General features: G+C 49.6%; 1 protein-coding gene across 1 annotated transcript; it reads left to right on the top strand.

The window, feature by feature from the left end:
- Positions 1 to 17,696: 17,696 nt before the first annotated feature.
- OR1I1 (olfactory receptor family 1 subfamily I member 1) lies at positions 17,697 to 18,644 on the top strand. Its single transcript, XM_012758312.2, has one exon. It carries the CDS (start codon positions 17,697 to 17,699, stop codon positions 18,642 to 18,644), a length of 948 nt encoding a protein of 315 aa, XP_012613766.2.
- Positions 18,645 to 26,470: the final 7,826 nt, after the last annotated feature.

The raw sequence follows: 26,470 nt of genomic DNA, 5'->3' as shown, positions 1-26,470 counted from the left end.
GGGAAAATAAATCCCAGCGTCCCCAAGGCTCACCCTGGGATTAGGAAATGTAAATTTTTTTTGGTGTGACTTTCGTTTCGATTAGATGCTAAGAAAATCCAGAGCTGCTCTAGTTCCTTAGAACAGAGAATTTGCTATGACATCTTGGTATGGGTCAGCGGACCCATATTATCTGTCCAATGAACATGAACTCAGAAAATTGTCAAATGTCACCTGAGCTCTCTCTGGGAGGCTGAGGCGGGAGGATCGCTCAAGGCCAGGAGTTCGAAACCAGCCTGAGCAAGAGCGAGACCCCGTCTCTACTATAAATAGAAAGAAATTAATTGGCCGACTAATATATAGAGAAAAAATGAGCCGGGCGTGGTGGCGCATGCCTGTAGTCCCAGCTACTCGGGAGGCTGAGGCAGGAGGATCGCTTGAGCCCGGGAGTTGGAGGTTGCTGTGAGCTAGGCTGACGCCACGGCACTCACTCTAGCCCGGACAACAAAGCGAGACTCTGTCTCAAAAAAATAAATAAATAGCCAGGCGCAGTGGCACCACCATGCCCGGCTAATTTTTTCTATATATATTAGTTGGCCAATTAATTTCTTTCTATTTATAGTAGAGACGGGGTCTCCCTCTTGCTCAGGCTGGTTTCGAACTCCTGACCTTGAGTGATCCTCCCGCCTCGGCCTCCCAGAGTGCTGGGATGACATGCCTCAGCCACCGCGCCCGGCCTAACACTTTTTCTTAATAAGTAGAAGGGGTATGCATTAAAACAATGATGAAAAAGTAGAGTCTAGTAAATATATAACCGAGTAACACAGTCACTTATTACCATTACTTATTTATTGTCATTATAATTATGCACTGCTCATAATCACATGCATTGTGCTTTTACATGACTGGCAGCCCGGTACATTTTTTGACACCAGCATCACCACGAGCCGATGCACTGCGCTACAATGTTGCCACCGCTACAAAGTCACTAATAGCAGCTTTTCAGCTTCATGACAACCTTGTGGGGCCACCCATTGTATATGCAGTTGCAACACATTGTTATTGTACTCTCTCTTCAGTGCTCTTAGGAGAAATTCGGACTCTAGCCTAAGACCTTACACCAAAGACCTGTATGCCGAACCACTAGATCCTGCACCTGCTTTTGCAAAATTTGCATTTCTCCATCTGACATCGTGGCCTCTTGCATAAGCAATCGACCGTGCTTTTATCCATAAATGCCTTTTTTTTTTTTTTTTGAGACAGAGTCTCACTTTGTTGCCCAGGCTAGAGTGAGTACCGTGGCGTCAGCCTCGCTCACAGCAACCTCAATCTTCGGGGCTCAGCGATCCTCCTGCCTCAGCCTCCCAAGTAGCTGGGACTACAAGCATGCGCCACCATGCCCGGCTAATTTTTTATTTTTTTTGTATATATATTTTTAGTTGGTCAATTAATTTATTTCTATTTTTGGTAGAGACAGGGTCTCACTCAGGCTGGTTTCGAACTCCTGACCTTGAGCAATCCGCCCGCCTCGGCCTCCCAAAGTCATAAATGCCTCTTTATGGGCATTTTAATTATGGTTAAAGAATACAGGTTTGTTGGTTTTAAAAGTTTAGGAAAACTCAGGTTCACATGAGGAATAAACACCGAAACTTATCTGACGTTGTTAGATGCCAAGGCAAGCAGCAGGTAAAATTTTCCGGTGTGTCTTCCTTGTTCTGTATCTGGGTTCCTCATTATCAACACTGTTGACATTTGGGGCGGGATATTTATTTGTTGGGGTCTGTCCTGTGCTTGGTGCGTTGCTGAGTGGCATCCCTGGCTTCCACTCACTAGACTCTAGTGGCAACCTGTAGTTGTGACAACCAACAATGTCTCCAGGCATTGCCACCTGTCCCTAGGGACAAAATTGTCCCTGGTTGAACCCCAGCCATAAATATGACTATACAACTATATATATGATTTTTTACTGAAGCAAAATAACACTGTAAAAATAAAGGCCGGGCGTGGTGGCTCACGCCTGTGATCCCAGCACTGTGAGAGGCCAACATGGGAGGATCCCTCGAGGTCAGGAGTTCTAGACCAGCCTGAGCAAGAGCGAGACCCCGTCTTTACTGAAAATAGAAAAATGAGCCGGGCATCATTGCTCCCACCTGTAGTCCCAGCCACTCGGGGAGGCTGAGGCAGGAGGATCCCTTGAGCCCAGGGGTTGGAGGCTGCAGGGAGCTATAATGATGCCACGGCACTCCAGCCTGGGTAACAGAGCTTAGATTCTGTCTAAATAAATAAATGCATACAAACCACTGCTTCGTCAATTGAACAACCAAGTTTAATTGGGTGTGACGACACCCGGGTGTGACGACAAGTGTCATGAAACACTGTGTCCAACGTACACAGTGCACTGTACCAGCCCCAACCCACATTTGTGACAGCGCTATTTTCTTCCTTATACGTGCTTTCTGTTATCTTTAATTTTTATTTTATTTCCAGCTTTCTTGAGGTATGGTTGACAAACAAAAACTGTATATATGTAAGGCGTACGACGTGACACACGAACACATTGTGAAATGATTGCAGCAACCGAGAAAATTAACATATAGCACTTCTTTCCTTTCTAATCTCCCTATCTTCTTTGATCATTCCAACAAACAGGTCCTATTTTATAGATGAGGAAACTGAGGTTAAAAAGTTTGATTCAGCCGGGCGCGGTGGTTCACGCCTATAATCCTAGCTCTCTAGGTGGCCGGGGTGGGAGGATCACTTGAGGTCAGGAGTCTGAGATCAGCCCGAGCAAGAGTGAGACCCCGTTTCTACAACCCAAAAAAAAAAAAAAAAAAACAGGAAAATTAGCCGAGCCTGGTGGTGCACATCTGTAGTACCAGCTACTTAGGAGGCTGAGGCAGGAGGATTGCTTGAGTCCAGGAGCTCAAGACCAGACTGAGCAACATAGTGAAACCCTGTTTCTACAAATTATTAAAAATAAGCACCTAAAAAACAAACAAACAAAATTAGCTAGACATGCTGCATTGCGACTGTACTCCCAACAGCTAGGGAGGCTGAGGTGGAAGGACCACTTGAGCACAAGAGTTTACGATTGCTGTGAGCTACATACACCACTACACACAGGACTGGGTGAAAGATTAAGGCTGTGAATCAAAAAAAAAAAAAAATGAGAGGTAAGATTCAATAGAAAGAATTAAGTTGTAGGAATCAAAAGACCTTGGGTTTAGATACGGCCTGCCCAATTTACGAGCCATATGTCCTTGGACAAAACTCTATCTCATTGTCTCCATTTCCCTGTTTGCAGATAGGAGGGGGAACCCTAAGCCTAACCCTAGCACTAGCACTAGCCCGAATCCTAACCTTAAACCTTACCATAACCCTATCCCTAACCTATACCAAAACCCTAACCCTAAACCCTAACCTTAACCCTAACTCCAAACCAAAACCCTAACACCTGACCCTAATCCTACCAATACACCTACCCTCAACCCCGGACCCTCACCCTCACCCTGCCAAACAACTTAACCCTAACCCCAATTCCTAAACCTAGCACTAACCCTACACCTACCCCTATGGTTACCCTAACCTACTCGCCTAACCCCGACCCAGAGACCAACACACAACAATAACCCTAGTCCCAATACTAACCCTAACACCTAAGCCTACACCTAACCAGTACCTAACGCTAAATCTACGCTTACACATACCGCCTACCCATAACCATGGCCATGACGCTGACCCTAACCCTACCCCTACACCAAGCCATATCCTTAACACTACCCCTACCTTACCCCTACACTAACCCTTAACCATAACCCTAATCCCTACCCCTAACCTTAACCCTAACCCGAATCCAAACCCTAACACTAACCTTTAACCCTAACCCCAGCCCCAGTCCTAACCCTAACCCTAACCCTAGCAACTTTGGAGAACAGTCATGAGCTTTAGAGGTTAAATCATGAAGCATGCTAGGAAAACATGATCACTCAGCCAATGGTACCTCTTATTAGCAATGAGAAAATTGGAAAGATGTAGGTCAAAGGATACAAGATAGCACATATGTAGGTTGGACAAATCAACATGAGGACTAAAGCTAACAAAATTGTACTGTATTGGAGATTCTTGTTCAATACGTAGATCTTAGCTGCTCTTGTCACATGCAAAAAAAAAAAAAGCAAGTAACTATGTGAGATAATAGATATATTAATCTGCCTCACTATAGTAACCACTGCACTGTCTATACCTGTCTGTTTTCATCCATGTAGCTGCATGTGTCCCATAACATCGTACTGTGAACCTCAAATACACCCAAAAAATGTATTAAATGACGAAAAAATTAAAGAAAGAAAGAAAAAATAATAAGCCATAAAAGCCTTTGGGAACTTTCTTCTTCCATGTGTCATGTTCGTTCTTCCACCTGGGAAGTATTTCTCAAGTAATTACTCATTCTTGGATCTCTGCCTGGAAAGCGAGAATCATCCCTCGACAAGCAGGAACCAGCCCCGGTTTGGGCAAGTGTGAAACTGCTGCAGGGAGGACTTGGTTAGCCACAAGGAATGCACACAACCCAGCCTGCGTTCTCATCGAAGCCCAGGCCCGAGTGTGTGGTCCCCAGTTACACTGCTGTCATCAAACAAGGCCACAGTGTCAATGAAGGGTTCGGTCCCTTGTCCTTAGGTTTGTGAGCTTCAGTGGGCTTCCAGGAAGATTAAGAAGGCGTTGAGGCCAGGTGTGGTGGCTCACGTATGCCCGTAACGCTAGCACTCTCAGAGGCCAAGGCGGGAGGATTGCTTAAGCTCAGGAGTTCAAGACCAGCCTGAGCAAGAGCGAGACCCCGTCTCTATTAAAAATAGAAAAATTGGCCGGGCGCTGTGGCTCACGCCTGTAATCCTAGCTCTTGGGAGGCCGAGGCGGGCGGATTGCTCAAGGTCAGGAGTTCAAAACCAGCCTGAGCAAGAGCGAGACCCCGTCTCTATTATAAATAGAAAGAAATTAATTGGCCAACTGATATATATATATAAAATTAGCCGGGCATAGTGGCGCATGCCTGTAGTCCCAGCTACTCGGGAGGCTGAGGCAGGAGGATCGCTCGAGCCCAGGAGTTTGAGGTTGCTGTGAGCTAGGCTGACGCCACGGCACTCACTCTAGCCTGGACAACAAAGCGAGACTCTGTCTCAAAAAAAAAAAAAAAAAAAAAAATAGAAAAATTTAGCCAGGCGTGGTGGTTCTCGCCTGTCGTCCCAGCTACTTCGGAGGCTGAGGCAGGAGGATCACTTGAGCCCAGGAGTTTGAGGTGGCTGTGAGCGAGGCTGACACTACTGCACTCAACCAGGTAACAGAGTGAGACACTGTCTCAAAAAGAAAAAGGTAAGATTATTTAATATATCCAATCACGGGATTATCCCAATGTATGACAGCATCCAATCCACAGCAAATCACAAACCATGCTTCTCTTTTCTTTTTTTTAGACAGGGTATCACTCTGTCACCTAGGTTAGACTGCAGTGGCATCATCATAGCTCACAGCAACCTCAAACTCCTAGGTTCAAGTGATCCTCCTGCCTCAGCCTCCCGAGTGGCCGGAACTACAGGTGCGTGCCACCGCGCCTGGTTAATTTTTCTGTTTTTTGTGGAGACGGGGTCTCGACCTTGCTCAGGTTGGTTTTGAACTCCTGGCCTCAAGTGATTCGTCCCGCCTTGGCCAAAGTTCTGGAATGGCAGGCATGAGCCACTGCCCCCGGCCCATGCTTCTCTTTTGATCACAAAATGCAAGTCCAGATTCCATAAGTTCATTCTGAGACCCTCTTAGTAAGACACCCCATGGTTTCCCCACGGTGTGCATTCTCCTCTGCAATGAGGAATAAACCCAGCTTGCTGAACGCATGTGTGCTCCTGTGCTGCGTGTGGTCTTTGGCTAAAAGACCTTGACAGCCTTCACCCCTTCTCAGGAATCTCCCCTCTAAGGGCCACATTCCTGGTTCAAGGCATTTGTTCACTGCAGCCAGGTTCTGACATACGCTTTGTGACCTTGAACCCTAATGACTACGGGGGGTGGTGTTCTGTCTCCTCCCAGTTCTAGTCTACATCCTACTCAGTTCGATTTTAAACATTTCAGGGAGGCCGAGCGTGGCGGCTCACGCCTGTCATCCCAGCACTCTGGGAGGCCGAGGCGGGCGGATAGCTCAAGGTCAGGAGTTCGAGACCAGCCTAAGCAAGAGAGAGACCCCGTCTCTACTATAAATAGAAAGAAATTAAATGGACAACTAAAAATATATAGAAAAAATGAGCCGGGCATGGTGGCGCATGCCTGTATTCCCAGCTACTCGGGAGGCTGAGGCAGGAGGATCACTTGAGCCCAGGAGTCGGAGGTTGCTGTGAGCTAGGCTGACGCCACGGCACTCTAGCCCAGGTGACAGAGTAAGACTCTGTCTCAAAAAATAAATAAATAAATAAATAAATAAGCATTTCAGGGAGACAGGAATTACAGGTAAAGTCAGAAATCAGTACATGGAAGGTGTACACTGGACTGACCCAAAAAGGCGGGGCATCTCAGAGCAGGGGGGGAGGCTTATAGGTGATAGGCTATGTTGGTTTAAAGACTCTTTGACTTGTAATTAGTTAAAGAAATGAACCTTTGTCTAAAGGCTTGGAATGTTTTAAGTTAAGATAAGAAAGCCTGTTAATCAGCCGCGGGCAGTGGCTCACGCCTGTCATCCTAGCACTCTGGGAGGCTGAGGCAGGAGGATCGCTCGAAGTCAGGAGTTCGAGACCAGCCTGAGCAAGAGCGAGACCCCGTCTCTACTAAAAATAGAGAGAAATTCATTGGCCAACTAAAAATATCTAGAAAAAATGAGCCGGGCATGGTGTTGCATGCCTGTAGTCCCAGCTACTCGGGAGGCTGAGGCAGGAGGATCGCTTGAGCCCAGGAGTTTGAGGTTGCTGTGAGCGAGACTGATGCCATAGCACTCTAGCCCGGGTAACAGAGTGAGACTCTGTCTCAAAAAACAAACAAAAAACAAACAAAAAAAACGAAAGTCTGTTAATCAGAGGCAAGCCAGGGGACAAATTCCCTGACTCAGTGATTTGCTGTATAAATGGAGAGCCTGCAGGTCTACCCTGCTTTACCGTCAGGCCTGTTAGTGGGTTACAAAGGACGCCTCCAAGAAGGGAGGGGGCGTGATGAGGCAGGTCTGACCTCCCTTCTCATGGCCAGCAGCTCGGTTTTAGGGTATCCGGTTGGCCAAGAGGGGGTCCATTCAATCAACCGGCAGGGGGGAGACCTAAGATTTTATTTTAGTTCACAGTCGGGAAACACAGACAGAAGAAGAGAAACAAAGAGGATGTGGGCCGGGCGCGGTGGCTCACGCCTGTAATCCTAGCTCTCTGGGAGGCCCAGGCGGGAGGATCATTTGAAATCAGGAGTTCAAGACCAGCCTGAGCAAGAGCGAGACCCTGTATCTAAAACAGAAAGAAATTGGCTGTCCAACTAAAAATATATAGAAAAAATTAGCTGGGCATGGTGGCACATGCCTGTAGTCCCATCTACTCGGGAGGCTGAGGCAGGAGGATCGCTTGAGCCCAGGAGTTTGAGGTTGCTGTGAGCGAGACTGATGCCATAGCACTCTAGCCCGGGTAACAGAGTGAGACTCTGTCTCAAAAAACAAACAAAAAACAAACAAAAAAAACGAAAGTCTGTTAATCAGAGGCAAGCCAGGGGACAAATTCCCTGACTCAGTGATTTGCTGTATAAATGGAGAGCCTGCAGGTCTACCCTGCTTTACCGTCAGGCCTGTTAGTGGGTTACAAAGGACGCCTCCAAGAAGGGAGGGGGCGTGATGAGGCAGGTCTGACCTCCCTTCTCATGGCCAGCAGCTCGGTTTTAGGGTATCCGGTTGGCCAAGAGGGGGTCCATTCAATCAACCGGCAGGGGGGAGACCTAAGATTTTATTTTAGTTCACAGTCGGGAAACACAGACAGAAGAAGAGAAACAAAGAGGATGTGGGCCGGGCGCGGTGGCTCACGCCTGTAATCCTAGCTCTCTGGGAGGCCCAGGCGGGAGGATCATTTGAAATCAGGAGTTCAAGACCAGCCTGAGCAAGAGCGAGACCCTGTATCTAAAACAGAAAGAAATTGGCTGTCCAACTAAAAATATATAGAAAAAATTAGCTGGGCATGGTGGCACATGCCTGTAGTCCCATCTACTCGGGAGGCTGAGGCAGGAGGATCGCTTGAGCCCAGGAGTTTGAGGTTGCTGTGAGCGAGGCTGACACCACGGCACTCACTCTAGCCCAGGCAACATAGCAAGACTCTATCTCAAAAAAAAAAAAATATTTGGTAAAGGACTTGAATGGATATTTCTCCAAAAAACGCATACAATAGGCCAACAGGTGTATTAAAATATATACAACATCACTAATCTTCTGGGAAATGCAAATCAAAACTACAAAGAGACATCACTTCACAGTGGTTAAAATGGCTATTATTTTTTTAAAAAAAGATGTGTGTGAAGAAGATGTGAAGAAATCAGAACCTTTTGGCCGGGCGCGGTGGCTCACGCCTGTAATCCTAGCACTCTGGGAGGCCGAGGCGGGCGGATTGCTCAAGGTCAGGAGTTCAAAACCAGCCTGAGCGAGACCCCGCCTCTACCATAAAAAATAGAAAGAAATTAATTGGCTAACTAATATATATAATATAAAAATGAGCTGGGCATGGTGGCGCATGCCTGTAGTCCCAGCTACTCGGGAGGCTGAGGCAGGAGGATCACTTGAGCCCAGGAGTTTGAGGTTGCTGTGAGCGAGGCGGACGCCACGGCACTCACTCTAGCCTGGGCAACAAAGCGAGACTCTGTCTCAAAAAAAAAAAAAAAAAAGAAATCAGAACCTTTTGATTTAAAAATTGGAACTTAAAAACTGGTAACTTAAAAATGGAATTAGCATGTTATGCAGTGCTCTTACTTCCGGGTGTATATCCGAAAGAAGCAAAATCAGGACCTCAAAGAGGTGATCTACTCCTCCTGCAGCACTATTCACAACAGCCAGGATATGCGAACAACCAGGGCATCCATCAACAGATACAGAAAATGTGTCATGTGCAAACAAAAGAATATTTTTTCAGCTTAAAATAGAAGGAAATCCTGCAATCTGCAAAGGAATGGATGAACCAGAAGTACATTATGTTAGCTGAAATAAGTCACAGGAGGTCAGACACTGTGCGGTTTCACTTATACATAGACTCTGGAAACAGAAAGTAGAATAAAATGGTGGGTCCCAAGGGCCAGGGAGAGGGAAAAACGGGGAATTGTTATCCAACAGGTACGAAGTTCCAGCTATACAAGATGAATAAGTCCTTGAGATTTGCTCTGAAGCATTGTGCCCCACATTAACGATCCTGTGTTTTGCATGTAAAACTTTGTTAAGAGGGCTAGATCTGCTGTTAGGTGTTCTTGCCACAATGAAAGAGGAAAGAAAAAAAGAAGGAAGGAAGGAAGGAAGGAAGGAAGGAAGGAAGGAAGGAAGGAAGGAAGGAAGGAAGGAAGGAAGGAAGGAAGGAAGGGAGGGAGGGAGGGAGGGAAAAAAAAAGAAAGAAAAAGAAAGAAAGAGAAAGAGAAAAAGAAAGAAAGAAAGGGAAAGAAAAAGACAAAGAAAAAGAAATAGAAAGAAAGAGAAAGAGAAAGAAAGAAGAAAGAAAGAGAAAGAACAAGAAAGAAAGAAAGAGAAAGAAAAAAGAAAGAGAAAGAAAGAAAAAGAAAAAGAGAAAGAAAGAAAAAGAAAGAAAGGGAAAGGGAGAAAGAAAGAAAGTGAAAGGGAAAGAGAAAGAAAGGGAAAGAAAAAGAAAGAAAGGGAAATATAAATAAGGAAAGAAAGGGAAAGAAAGAAAGAGAAAGAAAAAGAAAAAGAAAGAAAGGGAGAAAGAAAGAAACAGAAAGAAAGAAAGAAAGAAAGAAAGAAAGAAAGAAAGAAAGAAAGAAAGAAAGAAAGAAAGAAAGAAAGAAAGAAAGAAAGAAAAAGAAAGAAAGAGAAAACAGGAAAGAAAGAAAGAGAGAGAGAGAAAGGGAGAGAGGAAGAAAGGAAGAAAGAGAAAGAAAGAGAGAGAGAGAAAGGGAGAAAGGAAGAGAGAAAGCAAGCAAGCAAGCAAGCACAGCAGTCACCCTGTCCGTCAGCGGGGAGCAGGTGTGGCGGTGGGGAAGGCACCGTCGAGGCCTGGCTCACCTCTGAGCCGGCTTGCAGGAGCAGAGGTGGCTCCCTCCGGGGACAGCCTCTGTGCCTCTGTCTTTGCCGCCTAGAGGTCTTGCGCAGCACTGTGGGAATTTGCCCCGCCAGTTTGCAGTGGGGGGCAGCCTGGACAGCGGGGCACCTGACACCCCAGGGACCCCCCTCAACAAGTAAGATGTGAGAGTCAGTGGCATGCCACCAAGCACCCCTCCCTCCATGGAATAATTCCGAAAGCGAGGTACACGTGACGCCCTAGTCCCCCGCGGGGTGGAGCCCTTTTCCCAGAGAGGGACTCTCCGCGCCTGGGACCAACGGCCAGATAAACCACCTGCCCCCGAGTGCGTTATGATGACATAATGCACTTTGAACCCAAGTCAAGGTGGTCAGTTCTACTTGGCGGCTGCCACCACACCAGGAGCCCTGGACCACCCAAGAAGTCAGGGACCCCTGGATTCTTTTTGTTTTTGAGACAGAGTCTCGCTCTGTTCCCCGGGCTAGAGTGCCGTGCGTCAGCCTCGCTCACAGCAACCTCAGACTCCTGGGCTCAAGAAATTAGTTGGCCAATTAATTTCTTTCTATTTTTAGTAGAGACGGGGTCTCGCTCTCACTCAAGCTGGTCTCCAACTCCTGAGCTCAAATGATCCTCCCGCCTCAGCCTCCCAGAGAGCTGGGATTATAGGCATGAGCCATCGGGCCTGGCTCATCTCCTGGATCCTAATCAAGGAAGAAAAAAAAAATACATATATATATATATATTTTTTTAATGGGCTCTGTAAAAACCTTTTAGGTATTGGATAAAAAAGTATTTGTGACCAGGCACGGTGGCTCACACCTGCCTGTAATCCTAGTACCCCGAGAGGCTGAGGCAGAAGGATCACTTGACCTCAGGAGTTCAAGACCAGCCTGAGCAAGAGCAAGACCCCGTCTCTACTAAAAATAGAAAAATTAGCTGGGTGTCATGGTGCAAACCTGTAGTCCCAGCTACTGGGGAGGCTGAGGCAGGAGGATTGCTTCAGCCAAGGAGTTGGAGGTTGCTGTGAGCTATGGTGAAGCCACGGCACTCTAGCCTGGGTGAGACTCTATCTCAAAAAGAAAAAAAAAAATAGCATTTGTGCCTGGACAAATGGGTAGGGAGTGCCTGAAGCCCAATACTCTAAAAGAAGAAATATGGGCATTGATCCTAGGGGGAATAGAATGAACTAGAACAGCCGTCCTCTCCCTCCTCCCTCCCAATGTTCACTGATGCTTTCTGGGTACCAAACTTGATCCCACATAAAGACTCTGAGTGGCCAGCACAATCAGCTCCTAAACTCCAAACCAACATAGACTAAAAATTTGGGCTCTCAGAAGAAGTATGTGATTAGCCCCGCCTCACATCAATTTCCCAGAGGGGCAGAAACGTTATTCCTGTTAACATTTTTTATAAGACCATATCAAAACACGCGCTCTTTTTTTTTTTCCTTCTTGAAGATATCTCTTGTTCTTCTTTATCTCTTCTGCTTCCTTTCTTCCACTCCTCCTTCTGTAACTGGTTTCAGAATCCCTGGGACAGTCTGGATGGGAGACATCAACGTCCTGCCGTGGCTTTGGGCGGAATACTTTTTCAGGACCATGGACAGTGGCAAAAGTATGCTCACCCTCTGGGTTTTTAAGCTGGGTTTCCTCCTACCACTGGGCTCAAACTGAAAGTAATTTTAATATTTAAAAATAGGCCAGGTGTGGTGGGTCATGCCTGTAACCCTAGCACTCTGGGAGGCCGAGGTGGGAGGATCCCATGAGCTCAGGAGTTCAAGACCAGCCTGAGCAAGAGCAAAACCCCGTCTCTTCTAAAAATAGAAAAATTAGCTGGGCATCGTGGTGCAAACCTGTAGTCCCAGCTACTCAGGAGGCTGAGGCAGGAGGATCGCTTGAGCCCAGGAGTTGGAGGTTGCTGTCAGCTAGCCTGGGCAACAAAGTGAGACTCTGTCTCAAAAAAAAAAAAAAAAAAATCCACATGTGTAATATGTCATAGCATACCAATAATAATTGTAAGTCTGTATAGAAACTGGTGAAATACAAACAAAGTCTTTCATTTAGCGTACAATATTTTTACCAGTGTCAGTTTTCTGGGCTTGACAAGGTACTACGATGATGTCAAATGCCATCAATAGGGAAAGCTGGCTAGCAAGGTACACATGGCCTCCGTACTATTTCTGCAGATTCTTATAAGTGTTAAATTATAAATTTAAGTAAATTCAAAATAAAAAGTGTGTGTATGAAGAAAGAGAGTTTATTGCTCAGGAAGCCGAGCAGTCCGGGGGCCCAAAATGACTGAAAATATGAAAGAATGAAGATAAAAAGAAGAAAATCCTGAGAAAAAGTTTTTAAGGGCCCAGAGATTTGCAACTTGTATCATAGACAAATGGTTGATGCCCTCCATATATAAAGAGCTCTGTGATGGTTCGTGGTATGTGTGAACTTGACTGAGCCATGGGGTGCCCAGATAAACAGTGCTGTTGGGTGTGTCTGTGAGGTCATTATAGATATCTAGATCAACAGATAGATAGATAGATCTACATACAAACATCTGTACTGGTAGATAGATAGTTATATAGATATTTCATTGGTCTGGAGAACCAGGCCAATGGAGAACCCTAATACAAACTCCTAGAAATTTTTTTTAAGCTCCTAGAAACTGGTAAGAGAAAGACCAACAAACAGAAAGAGACATGGACAAAGGCCCTGACAATATAGTTCACAGAAAACACAAATGTCCTTTAAATATTGTTTTAAAAATTGGGACCCCCTCACTCATAGTCAGAGACATGCAAATTAAAGTCATGCTGAGTAATGAGCCGACACTGGTTCCTTCATTGCAACACATGCAAGAATTTAATAATAGGAGAAACTGTACGCAGAGATGGGAAGGGGGCAGTGGGTGTATAAAGCTGTATGTGCTATCTACTTGGTTACTCTGCAAGCCTAACGTTTCAAACTGTACTAAAATAATAAGGTCTAATTATTTCAAAATCGTTTTAAGGTGTTATTTTTTTCATCAATCAGAGTGACAAAAACAAAATCCAAAAGATGCTGCTTGGCTGGTGGTGCATTGTTGGTGAGGCTGCAAGAAGAGAGGCGCTCGTGTATCTCTGGGGTAACTGCACATTAGCACAACCCTTGCGGAGGGAAATTTGGGGATAGCTGTCAAAAGGCAACCTTTGGCCCACCAACTCCACTTCTGGAATTCAGGCTACAAATGCGCTGATGTGCATGCAATAACACGTGGTGTGCAAAGTGTTCATTTTAGCGAAGAATGGAAACACATTCATCGATAGAAACTTAGTTACATACATTTCGGCACCGTGCATTCAACAGAAAATAAAGCGGGAAAAAAAGAATGAGGATATTAAAACATCACCAATATTAACTGTGATAAATCCAAGGTGCAGAACAGTATTATGCTATATGCTGGTTTTACATACAAAAGTGTGTGTGTGTGTGTGTGTGTGAGAGAGAGAGAGAGAGAGAGAGAGAGAGAGAGAGAGAGAGAGAAAGCAATCAATGGGCTCACAAAGAAGCCACTATCATGGCACCAGCCTTTGAGAAAACAAAAGCTCTACTGCAAGATGACCAGCAAAGAGGCAGGAGAAAACGCTCAAATCTGTCTCCCCAAGCTGGGAGCTGAGTTGGGTCTTATAAGCATAGGATAATGAGGCAAGATCTGATTGGATGTTGCAATGTGGGTGATGCCAGGGCTCGATCTGATTGGATCCTGGGGCCCGCCATGCCGTGTCCGCTTCTTAATTTAGTCCCCGCTTTCCGTGGGGTGGAACACTTAGGTTCCGCCTATGGCTGCACGCTTGGTTCATCTGGACATTCTCCGGTTATAGGGCCTCCAACCCAGGGATCCCTGGCCGCCGAAAACAACTCGCAACTGTGTTACATAAAAGTTCAGCCGGATTGGTCTGGTGCAGTTACATGTGTTCATAGTGTGTGTGTGTGTGTGTGTGTGTGTGTGTGTGTGTGTGTGTGTGTGTAAAGGCATTATCTGTGAAAAGTGCTTGCTAAGAGCTGGAGGGTGGACGTCTGCATTGGGGGAAGGCATGTCATTATTTCATTGCATAACTACTTTCTCAAGAGTTAATGTTACCCATTTGAAAATTTAAATTTTTTAAGCATATTATGGGGGTACAAGTGTCAATGTTACTTATATTGCCCATGCCCCCCTCCCCCCTCGAGTAAGAGCTTCAAGCGTGTCCATCCCCCAAACGTTGCACATCTCACTCGTTGTGGTTGTATACACCCGTCCCCTCCTCCCCCCTCCCCCCTCCCGACACCCGATAAATGTTACTCCTATCTGTCCACTTAGGTGCTGATCCGTTAATACCAATTTGCTGGTGAGTCCATGTGGTGCTTGTTTTTCCATTCTTGAGATGCTTCTCTTAGTAGCATGGGTTCCAGCTCTATCCAGGAAAATACAAGAGGTGCTAGATCACCATTGTTTCTTAAACCTGAGTAGTACTCCGTGGTGTACATAGACCACATTTTATTAATCCACTCATGGTTGATGGGCATTTGGGTTGTTTCCACAGCTTTGCAATTGTGTACTGTGCTGCTATAAACATTCTAGTGCAGGTGTCTGAAAAGTTAAATTTTTTAGAGAATTCAAAAGGCCAGTGGAGGAGCAGGCAAACACAGGAGCAGTCTAAGAGACAGGGGCTCCCCGGGAAAAGAGAAGTGGGGGAGGTCATGACACAGACAGCCCCAAGAGCAGAGAATGAAGGCTTGCCAAAACTGTTGGTGAGCAGGGGTAGAGGAGGGAACCCCTAGTCCCCACCCAACGTGGGCTTTGTGGGGACTACGATAGGCAAATGCAGGTGGAGCCTGCTAGGAAGACATTCTTTTTTTTTTTTGGAGATGGAGTTGAGTCTCACTCTATTGCCCGGGCTAGAGTGAGTGCCATGGCGTCAGCCTCGCTCACAGCAACCTCCAACTCCTGGGCTCAAGCGATCCTCCTGCCTCAGCCTCCCGAGTAGCTGGGACTACAGGCATGCGCCACCATGCCCGGTTAATTTTTAGTAGAGACGGGGTCTCGCTCTTGCTCAGGCTGGCTTCCAACTCCTGACCTTGAGCGATCCTCCCGCCTCGGCCTCCCAGAGTGCTGGGATTACAGGCGTGAGCCGCCACCGGGCCCGGCCTAGGAAGCCATTCTTGAAACCTCAGCTGCCAGCACAGCACCTGACCTGTGACAGATGATCAAGAAGGGTTTGATAGAGTCATTCCCTTGATGTCTATTTATTGATGGCTTTATTACCTTCCAGGAGCTTTCTCTCATGAACCAGACAGTTTTTTTTGCATGGGTGCAACGAATGAGAGGACGGCTCAGACTCTGGCATCCAAATGCCCAAAGGAGGGCTGGCACCGCCAGGCCTCCCTGCCTGGGAAATGCCGTGTGGCTCCGTCTGGGCTGGGAGGGGACACTAGGGAGATGGCCCAGTGACAATGAATCCCTAGTGGCTGCTCTGTCTCCTTACCCACCCCCTGATCCCAAAGCACACCCTCTCGCCCAAAGAACAGGTCTCAGGAGGCAAAGAACAGAAACAAAATAATTAGCGTCTTGCTCCTTAACAAAGAGCCATGGGGAAGGAGTCCCTCAGAGTCCCCAAACCATAAATATCCTGCTGGGCCCTGGCCCCACCCCACTCAGGCTGGGGGAGGGGGGGACATGAGAGTCTCTTCCATAGACACCAGCCTCGTCCAGGCCCCTTCCTGGGGACATAGCGCTGACCGCAGGGTCCTCTGGTGGCCGGGGGAGAAGGCGGTTTGCTGAAACTCTCCTCTTGGTGATGGTGTCCTGGCGAGCAAGTGAGAGAGGGGGAAGGGACTGAGCTGGGAGTGGGGGGGGCTGGGGGAGAGGCGTCCATTGCCTTCCAGGATCAGAGAGACAGACAGAGAGACAGACAGAGAGACAGACAGAGAGAGAGAGAGAGAGAGCACCGAGAGCCACTCTAGCTTCTCTGAACGCACAAAGCGCACAGGGGCAGAGCGTCTGCGGCAGGGCAGGCAGAGGAAACACACGAAGAGCCTCCCCCGGGGGACACCTGCACACTCCGCACAGACTGTGCAGGACAGGTTGCCGTCCAAGTCAAAATAAAAAGTCACTGACGTTAACGTTTTACTTGGAAAGCAAGAATTGCTACTTGGGGCATACAGGCAGACCACGTGGTGGCCTTCAGGTATGCCCAAAGATCAAAGAGCAGGTTGGGGGTTTGCAAAAAAGAGAAATGTCACCTGTGGTCTTGAAAGAAAGGTCATTGGTATCAGTGAAGTTTTGGGGAGCCACGGTGGTGGGTAAGATTAGTCTTAGAGCCAGGGGCACGGTGGCTCACGCCTGCCATCCCAGCACTCTGGGAGGCCGAGGAGGGAGGATCGCTCAAGGTCAGGAGTTCAAAACCAGCCTGAGCAAGAGCGAGACCCCGTCTCTACTATACATAGAAAGAAATTAATTATACTTCCAGAGTTCTTTCGCTGATTTCAAAAAAAAAAAAGAAAGAATAAAAAATTTAATATAAAAAGAAGAAATTAATTGGCCAACTAAAAAAATATATATATATATATAAAATAAATGAGCTGAGCATGGCGGTGCATGCTTTTCTTTCTGTGTCCGGTTTGATTCGCCTAACATAACGTCCTGGAGTTTCGCCCATGCTGTTGTCAATGACAGGCTCTCCCTATTTCCTGAATGAACGGAATTCCACCGTGAATGGAGACCCGGTTCTCCTTATCCATTCATCTGTTTTTAACAGATGCTAAAATCCATCGCTGGTGGAAGGGCTAAAGGGAAGGAGAGAGGGAGGAAAGAAAAGAGGGAGGGGTATTAGGAAAGGAAGAGAAGGAAGAAAAGAAAACAGCCGGGTTCCCTTCACTGTGTATAGGGTTTTGGTTCAGGTTTGATTCTGCTTGACTTTGCTTTCTACAAAGCCCCACTTCAGTGAAGAGAAAGAACTGTGTTTATAGTCAACACCCAATTTGACTATAAATAATTAGGTTAGGTCTTTGGGATGCTGACCGTCTGTGACTATCTGTACCTGGATAACTTGGCTTGGGGGTAACAGAAACCCACTGAAGATGGTTTGATGATAGCTTCACACAAAGGATTTTTTTTTTTTTTGAGACACAGTCTCACTCTGTCACCCGGGATAGAGTGCCATGGCGTCAGCCTCGCTCACAGCAGCCTCAAACTCCTGGGCTCAAGCAATCCTCCTGCCTCAGCCTCCCGAGTAGCTGGGACTACAGGCATCCGCCACCACGCCCAGCTAATTTTTTCTATATATGGTTTCAGTTGGCCAATTAATTTCTTTCTATTTATAGTAGAGACGGGGTCTCGCTCTTGCTCAGGCTGGTTTTGAACTCCTGACCTCGAGCGATCCTCCCACCTCGGCCTCCCAGAGTGCTGGGATGACAGGCGCGAGCCACCGCACCCGGCCTGACTCCCCTCCCGTCTCTGTCCCCGGCAGACAGGCCGCGCATGGAACCAGGAAACCAAACAGCGGTGTCAGAATTCATCCTCCTGGGACTCTCAGAAGAGCCGCAGCACCAAGCCCTCCTGTTTGGGGTGCTCCTGTGCGTGTACCTGGTCACCGTCTTTGGGAACCTCCTCATCAGCCTGGCCATCGTCTCAGACGCCCACCTCCACACGCCCATGTACTTCTTCCTCTTCAACCTCTCTCTGGTCGACGTCCTATTCTCCTCCACCACCGTCCCCAAGATGCTAGCGAGCATCCACACCCGGAGCGGGGCCATCCCGTTTGCCGGCTGCCTGGCCCAGATGTACGCCTTCCACCTGTTCGGGACCATGGACAGCTTCCTCCTGGCCGCCATGGCCATCGACCGGTACGCGGCCGTGGTGCACCCGCTGCGGTACTCGGCCCTCATGAGCCCCCGCGCCTGCGGGCTGCTGCTGGGGGTGCCGTGGGTGGCCACCCACCTGCAGTCTCTCGTGCACACCTGTCTCATGGCTCAGCTGACCTTCTGCGCGGGCGCCCGGGTCCCCCACTTCTTCTGCGACCTCATGCCCCTGCTGAAGCTCTCCTGCTCGGACACCCGCGCCAACAAGCTGGCGGTGCTGGCCTTCGGCGTGGCCATGGGCGTGAGCCCGCTCGCCTGCATCCTGCTCTCCTACCTCTGCATCTGCCGGGAGGTCTGCAGGGTCCCGTCGGCCCCGGGCAAGTGGAGGAAGGCCTTCTCCACCTGCGGCTCCCACCTCACGGTGGTGTCGCTGTTCTACGGCACCATCTTCGCCGTGTACTTGCAACCCGAGTCCCCCTCCTCCTCCTCCCGGAAGGACAAGGCGGCCGCCCTGATGTGTGGCGTGGTCATCCCCATGCTGAACCCCTTCATCTACAGCCTGAGGAACAAGGACATCAAGGCGGCCCTGCGGAAGCTCAGCGCCAACGCCGCCTCCTCGCGGTCCTAGGGCAGAGCCGGTGCTGTGAGCCCGCCGCGTTCCAGGGCCACTGCTGGTCCCGGGCTCAGGGGATCCTCCTGCCTCAGCTGCCCCACCCATCCCAGGATACAGCTGCTAACCCCGGCTGGTCTTTTTTTTTTTTTTTTGTAGGCACGGGGTCTTGCTATGTTGCCCAGGCTGGTCTCGAACTCCTGGCCTCAGCCGGGCGAGGTGGCTCATGCCTGTAATCCCGGAACTCTGGGAGGCCGAGGCGGGCGGATTGCTCGAGGTCAGCGGTTCGAAACCAGCCTGAGCAAGAGCGAGATCCCGTCTCTACTGGGAATAGAAAGAAATTAATTGGCCAACTAAAAATATATATAGAAAAAATGAGCCGGGCGTGGTGGCGCATGCCTGTAGTCCCAGCTACTCGGGAGGCTGAGGCAGGAGGATGGCTTGAGCCTCAGGAGTTGGAGGTTGCTGTGAGCGAGGCTGATGCCACGGCACTCACTCTAGCCCGGGCAACAGAGTGAGACTCTGTCTCAAAAAAACACAAACAAACAAACAACAACAAGAAAAAGAACCTCAAGCAATCCCACCCCAGCCCTCGAGGAGTTCAGAGCCTAACGAGGAATAGACATGTGTAAATAAATCCTTATAGTACAAGGTGGTAAACGGGGGGTAAAGAGATGAAGGGGCCCGGCGTAGTGGCTCACACCTGTCATCCCAGCACTCTGGGAGGCCGAGGCGGGAGGATCGTTTGAGCTCAGGAGTTTGAGACCAGCCTGAGCAAGAGCGAGACCCCGTCTCTACTAAAAATAGAAAGAAATGTGATGGACAACTAAAAATATATAGAAAAAACTTAGCCGGGCATGGTGGCGCATGCCTGTAGTCCCAGCTACTCGGGAGGCTGAGGCAGGAGGATCGCTTGAGCCCAGGAGTCTGAGGTTGCTGTGAGCGAGGCTGACACCACGGCACTCACTCTAGCCTGGGCAACAGAGTGAGACTCTGTCTCAAAAATAAATAAATAAATAAAAATAAACTGCACGGCTGCGCTGGCTGGGGCGTCAGCACAACGACAACATTGATGCCGACGGCTGAGTGGCTCTCAGGACCATGCTGCGATGCTGGGTTCTCTATATGCACCATCGCATTAAGTCTTTTTTTTTTTTTTTTTTTTTTTTTGAGACAGGGTCTCGCTCTGTCACTCAGACTAGAGCGCAGTGCTGTCATGGTAGCTGACTGCAACCTCAGACTCCTGGGCTCAAGCGATCCTCCTGCCTCAGCCTCCCGAGTAGCTGGGACCACAGGTGTGCGCCACCATGCCCGGCTAATTTTTCTATTTTTTGTAGAGATGGGGTCTCGCTCTTGCTCAGGCTGGTCTCGAACTCCTGACCTCAAGGGATCCTCCCACTTCAGCCTCTAAGAGGGTTGGGATTACAGGCGTGAGCTGCTGTGCCCAGCCTCATTAAATCATTTTTTTTATTATTTTTATTTTTTATTTTTTTTTGAGACAGAGTCTCGCTTGTTGCCCAGGCTAGAGTGAGTGCCGTGGCGTCAGCCTCGCTCACAGCAACCTCAGACTCCTGGGCTCAAGCGATCCTCCTGCCTCAGCCTCCCGAGTAGCTGGGACTACAGGCATGCGCCACCACGCCCAGCTAATTTTTTCTATATATATATTAGTTGGCCAATTAATTTCTTTCTATTCACAGTAGAGACGGGGGGGTCTCGCTCTTGCTCAGGCTGGTTTCGAACTCCTGACCTGGAGTAATCCTCCCGCCTCAGCCTCCCAGAGTGCTAGGATTACAGACGTGAGCTACCGCGCCCGGCCTCTTTTTTTTTTTTTAAATTTCAGCATATGATGGGGGTACAAATGTTAAGGTTACTTACAATGCCCTTTCCCCCCTCCCCCCTCGGGCCAGAGCTTCAAGCGTGGCCACCCCCCAGACGGTGCACGTCTCACTCGTTGTTAAATCTTAAATAACATCCCTATAAGGTAGGTGATGTAACCACCCCCCCTTTTTTTTTTTTTACAAATGAGGAAACTGAGGCTTGCAAAGTAAAGCTACCAGTAAGTGGAAGCCAAGGTTCAAACACAGGACCCGTCTCAGAGCCCCCGATCTTGATGACACAGTATGTTTTCAAATTTGGAGACTAAAGCAGGGCTCTGCAGACTGCAGTCTAGAGCAGGGGTCCTCAAACTTTCTAAACAGGGGCCAGTTCGCTGTCCCTCAGGCCGCTGGAGGGCCGGACTACAGTTTAAAAAAATCTATGAACAAATTCCTATGCACACTGCACACACGTATCTTATTTTGAAGTAAAAATACAAACGGGCAGGCCGGGCGCGGTGGCTCACGCCTGTCATCCCAGCACTCTGGGAGGCCGAGGCGGGCGGATCGCTCAAGGTCAGGAGTTCGAAACCAGCCTGAGCAAGAGCGAGACCCCGTCTCTAATATAAATAGAAAGAAATTAATTGGCCAACTAATATATATATAGAAAAAATTAGCCGGGCATGGTGGCGCATGCCTGTAGTCCCAGCTACTCGGGAGGCTGAGGCAGGAGGATGGCTTGAGCCCAGGACTTTCAGGTTGCTGTGAGCGAGGCTGACGCCACGGCACTCACTCTAGCCTGGGCGACAGAGCGAGACCCTGTCTCAAAAAAAAAGAAAAGAAAACTGGGACCCAAATAGGCTTTAGCGTCAGAGATGTGAGAGAACCGGTTCCGGGTGCTTCTCTACCCGCTGCGGTGGGCGAGGTGAAGACGGTCCAAACTCTGCTCGGACCGCTTTGAAAGCATCGCAGCTGCAGTTACAGGAAGTGGACACCAGGTGGCGATAGTGCCATTTCATAAAATGGGTTTAAAAAAAAAAAAACGCCTGTGTCTTTTTTTTTTTTTTTTTTTTTGGTCAGAGACCTGCACTGTAGCTGTAAGCTGGCCTAGTTTCACCGGGATGGGGCGGTGCACAGAGCAGAGGGAACCGTGACAAGGTGCACTTAAGTACGGGGATGGACAAGGCCTGTCCCTCACAACAAACGGGCTGGTGAGAACACACCACAGATGAGAAGCCAGCAAGTCATTTCTGTCGAGGACGGGAGAGCAAATGTCGTCAGGTTTACGGACCCTACTGTCTCTGCTCCGATGACTCCGCTCTGCTGTTGCAGGAGGGCCGGAGCAGCCGGAGGTGACGCCTCAAGGAATGGGCCTGGCTGTGTACCAATAAAACTTTATTTATAAACACTGAAACTTAAACTGCATATCCTATGACATGTCACAAAATGTAATCTTTTTGTTTCCAACGTTTTTTTATGTTTTTTTTTTACTTTTGAGACAGAGTCTCGTTCTGTCACCCAGGCTGGGGAGTGCGGTGGTGTCAGCCTAGCTCACAGCAGCCTCAAACTCCTGGGCTCAAGGGATCCTCCTGCCTCAGCCTCCCGAGTAGCTGGGACTACAGGCATGCACCACCATGCCCGGCTAATTTTTCTATTTTTTTTTTTTTTTTTTTTTTTGCAGAGACGGGGTCTCGCTCTTACTCAGGCTGGTCTCGAACTCTTGGTCTCAATCGATCCTCCCGCCTCGGCCTCCCAGAGTGCTGGGGGGGACAGGGCTTGGGGGGAGGGGGTGGAAGGTGGATAAGGGGCAGGAGTGGCCAGGAGCCGCTTCCCACAAAGCGTGAGAAAGACTCACTAAGCTAAGGTTTAGCTGAGGGAAAGCTAAGGTTCAGGCTGAAAGTCCCAGAGGGGCAGCTGTACTCCCCCAAAAGTCCATTTCCCAGGAACCTGTTGGGGGTGGGGGTGCTTTCATCTCTGTAAACCCGTGTGGTGTGTGTGGGGGGCTCCCCGAGTCCACCGTCAGCTTCAGGGGTTCACAGAAGGTCTCGTATAACTCAGCAAAGCTACCGTGGCCACGGCTCATGACAGCGAAACGACGCAGACTGAGATCCGCCGGGGCGAAAGTCGCAGCGCAGCCGCGTGCAGGAGGCGCCAGGCTCGAGCGCCGGGTGTCGTCTCCCAGCAGAGCGGAGCAGGCTGTGCTCTTCTTCGTTCTTGCAGCCACGACGTGCAATGACACATGCAGCAGGCCTGCAGCTGATGAAAGGGGACACGCTGGTGACAGGGCATGGGGGAGGGGGGATGCGAGGCTGGAGCTGGCCCCACCTCCCCCGAGCACCTCTGCTTCAGCTCCACAGCTGCCCGGACCCACCCGGCTTTTGCAAGAGCAGCCTGGAGCACCCCCTGCCCTAACCTGGAAGTTGCCGGAGGTGACCGAGCCCCAGGCGTGGAGGCCGCTGGGAATGACGGCGGCAAAGGGTGGAGAGCGCCCGGGGTCTGCTCTGTCTTCCCCCGTCTCAGGGACTGAGGACCGCAGGGAGCTGGCAGGACGAGGGACTTGGCCTCACAGACACACCCGCTGCACCCTGATAACCACGGGATTTGGCCACCCCCTCGGGCAGGTGAGGGACCTGTCCTCGTCCACGCTTGGGATGCCCCGGAAGCCAGCCCCGAGCACCCTGAGCACGAGTAGTTTATCTGGGAAATAAACAGGAAATGCCGGAAGTGGAGTGGATATGGGAGACGGGGAAGGGAAGGAAGTCAGGAAAGAATGTATCAATAAGCGGATGTCCAGTGTGCGCAGCTGGAGCGCAGTGCAGTGCGGACCCCTAGGGGGCGGTATGGGGCACACGGCGCCCCCATCCCACAGGAGGGTGGGAGAGCTGGGGTATTTCTCCACCAGCTCCCACCCTCTGCTGCCCAGACCTGACCAGCCCCAACTCTTGCATTTTGGTCTTTCAACAAATCTGTGCACGTGCCGGGGGCTGGTTTATCCACCAGGCACCAAAAGGACAGCACATCAGGCCTGCCGGCAATGAGAACATCTGGGGGAAAGAAAATATAAACACAGGCCATTCGCGGTGGCTCACGCCTGTCGTCCCAGCACTCTTGGGAGGCCGAGGTGGGAGGATCGCTCGAGGTCAGGAGTTCGAGACCAGCCTGAGCAAGAGCGAGACCCCGTCTCTACTAAAAAAAATAGAAATTAATTGGCCAACTAAAAACAGATAGAAAAAATTAGCCGGGCATGGTGGCGCACGCCTGTGGCCCCAGCTACTCGGGAGGCTGAGGCAGGAGGATCGCTTGAGCCAGGAGTTGGAGGTTGCTGTGAGCGAGGCTGACGCCACGGCACTCTAGCCCGGGCAGCAGAGTGAGACTGTGTCTCAAAAACAAACAAACAAACAAAAAGAAAATATAAATACACGTGCATGCACACACACACACGCACACGCACACACGCACGCACACGCACACACGCACACGCACGCACACGCACACACACACGCACACGCACACACAGAGGCTCCAAAACCCGTATAGCATCAAGCAGCATCCAGAAGAGTAAGAAAACAAACACCCTTAACTGTGAAACAGTATTCATAATTATTTTATTAAACACAATTTGCAGAAACTTTGTTCTCATTTATCAAGAATTTCTGACTGCTAAGGAAGAGTGATAGCCAATGGGGAATTAAATGGGCCACGTGTAGGGAGATAGAGGCAGCAGGAAAACCTGTCAAAAAGGTTTATTAAAAATAATAACAGCCTGGGCACGGCGGCTCACGCCTGTAATTCTAGCACTCTGGGAGGCCGAGGCAGGCAGATCGCTCAAGATCAGGAGTTTGAGACCAGCCTGAGCAAGAGCGAGACCCCGTCTCTACTATAAATAGAAAGAAATTAATTGGCCAACTGATATATATATAAAAATTAGCCGGGCATGGTGGTGCATGCCTGTAGTCCCAGCTACTCGGGAGGCTGGGGCAGGAGGATCGCTTGAGCCCAGGAGTTGGAGGCTGCTGTGAGCGAGGCTGACGCCACGGCACTCACTCTAGCCTGGGCAACAAAGCGAGACTCTGTCTCAAAAAAAAAAAAAAGAAAAGAAAAGGGAAAAAAAAGGGCAGCAAAAAGAGATGGGATCAGAAATCTCCTTAGATCACGGAGGCAATCTGGGTTTTACCCGGCAAGGGCTGAGCGGTCACGGAAGTGTGCCCATAATCCGATTTCCGTGTGAAGTCCACTCCAGGCGCTATACGGAGAATGGGACATGAGAGCGAGGCGGGTTATATTCTTTTTCAAGATGAACACGGCAGAATCTCCCGCCCCATATCCACTGCACGCGGCCACCCGGACATGCCTCCTGTGAAAAGAGGTGGGACCCTGTGTCTCCTCCCCTTGAAGCTGGTGCCAGAAGTGACACAGCGTGACACCGGAGACCGGGTCAGAAAAGGCAACGCAGGTTCTGCCTTGAAGCTCTGGGTGGCCATTTCACAGGTCTGACTCCCCTGAGGCCGCCATGCTGGGAGGAAACTCGGGCCACCTGGGGATGCCCCGTAGGTGCCCTGGCCCACGTACCTGGTCCCCAGCCCGGCGGAGGTCCCAGCCAGCAACTGGCATCCGTCGCAAGACCTGTGAGTGAAGATGCCTCCAGATGATCCAAGCCCCCCCCCATATTTTTTTTTTTTTTGAGACAGAGTCTCGCTCTGTTGCCCAGGCTAGAGTGAGTGCCGTGGCGTCAGCCTCGCTCACAGCAACCTCAGACTCCTGGGCTCAAGCAATCCTCCTGCCTCAGCCTCCCCAGTAGCTGGGACTACAGGCACGTGCCACCATGCCCGGCAGATTTTTTCTATATATATTTTTAGTTGGCCAATTAGTTTCTTTCTATTTTTAGTAGAGGCAGGGTCTCGCTCAGGCTGGTTTTGAACTCCTGACCTTGAGCAATCCACCCGCCTTTGCCTCCCAGAGTGCTATGATTATGGGCGGGTGTGAGCCACCGTGCCTGGCCCACCCCCCCATTTTTGAGTCACCCCTAGCCTTGCAGTCTTCCCAGCTGAGGGACAGAGCCAAGCAATGCCAGCTCCGCCCTGCCCAAACTCCCGCCCCACAGCATGTGTGAGCATCATAAAAATGCTGTTTGACACCACCAAGTTTGGGGATAGTTTGTCAAACAGTAGCAGTGAACTTGAACTTGGGGAGGGGTGTGAGGATTGGGTGGGGGAGGCAGAGGCAAGAATGACATCAGCTGGGCAAGGGGGCTCACGCCTGTAGTCCTAGCACTCGGGGAGGCCGAGGCGGGAGGATCGATGGAGGCCAGCAGTTAAGATACCAAACTGAGCAAGAGTGAGACCCCGTCTCTACTGAAAATAGAAAAAGTCAGCCGGGCATGGTGGCGCATGCCTGTAGTCCCAGCTACTCGGGAGGGAGGCTGAGGCAGGAGGATCGCTTGAGCCCAGGAGCTTGAGGCTGCTGTTGAGATGACTCTACTGCACTCTAGCTGGGGCAACAGAGTGAGACTCTGTCTCCTCCAAAACTTTTTTTGAAATTTAAAAATTGTTTAGGCCAGGTGCGGAGGCTCATGTCTGTAATCCCAGCACTCTGGGAGGCTGAGGTGGGAGGATCGCTCAAGGTCAAGACTTCAAAACCAGCCTGAGCAAGAGTGAGACCTCCGTCTCTACTAAAAATAGAAAGACATTAATTGACCAACTAAAAATGCATATAGAAAAAATAAGCCGGGCGTGGTGGCACATGCCTGTAGTCCCAGCTACCAGGGAGGCTGAGGCAGGAGGATCGCTTGAGGCCAGGAGTTGGAGGTTGCTGTGAGCTAGACTGACTCCATGGCACTCTAGCCTGGGTGACAGAGCGAGTCTCTGTCTCAAATAAGTAAATAAATAAATAAAAAGTTTTTAAAAACAGAATGACACCAAAGAAACCAAGGAAGGGGAGCGTCATCGACAGGAACGCGGCAGGGGGCGGAGAAGTGGGGCGCGGGGGGCGGAGAAGTGGGGCGCGCCGCGCGCTGTGCAGGTGACCCCGAGA

The sequence above is a fragment of the Microcebus murinus genome, chromosome 4, assembly GCF_040939455.1.
Source record: "Microcebus murinus isolate Inina chromosome 4, M.murinus_Inina_mat1.0, whole genome shotgun sequence".
Taxonomy (NCBI): domain Eukaryota; kingdom Metazoa; phylum Chordata; class Mammalia; order Primates; family Cheirogaleidae; genus Microcebus; species Microcebus murinus.
The sequence above is the reverse complement of the archived record's forward strand: the minus strand, read 5'-3'. Positions and strand labels throughout refer to the sequence as shown.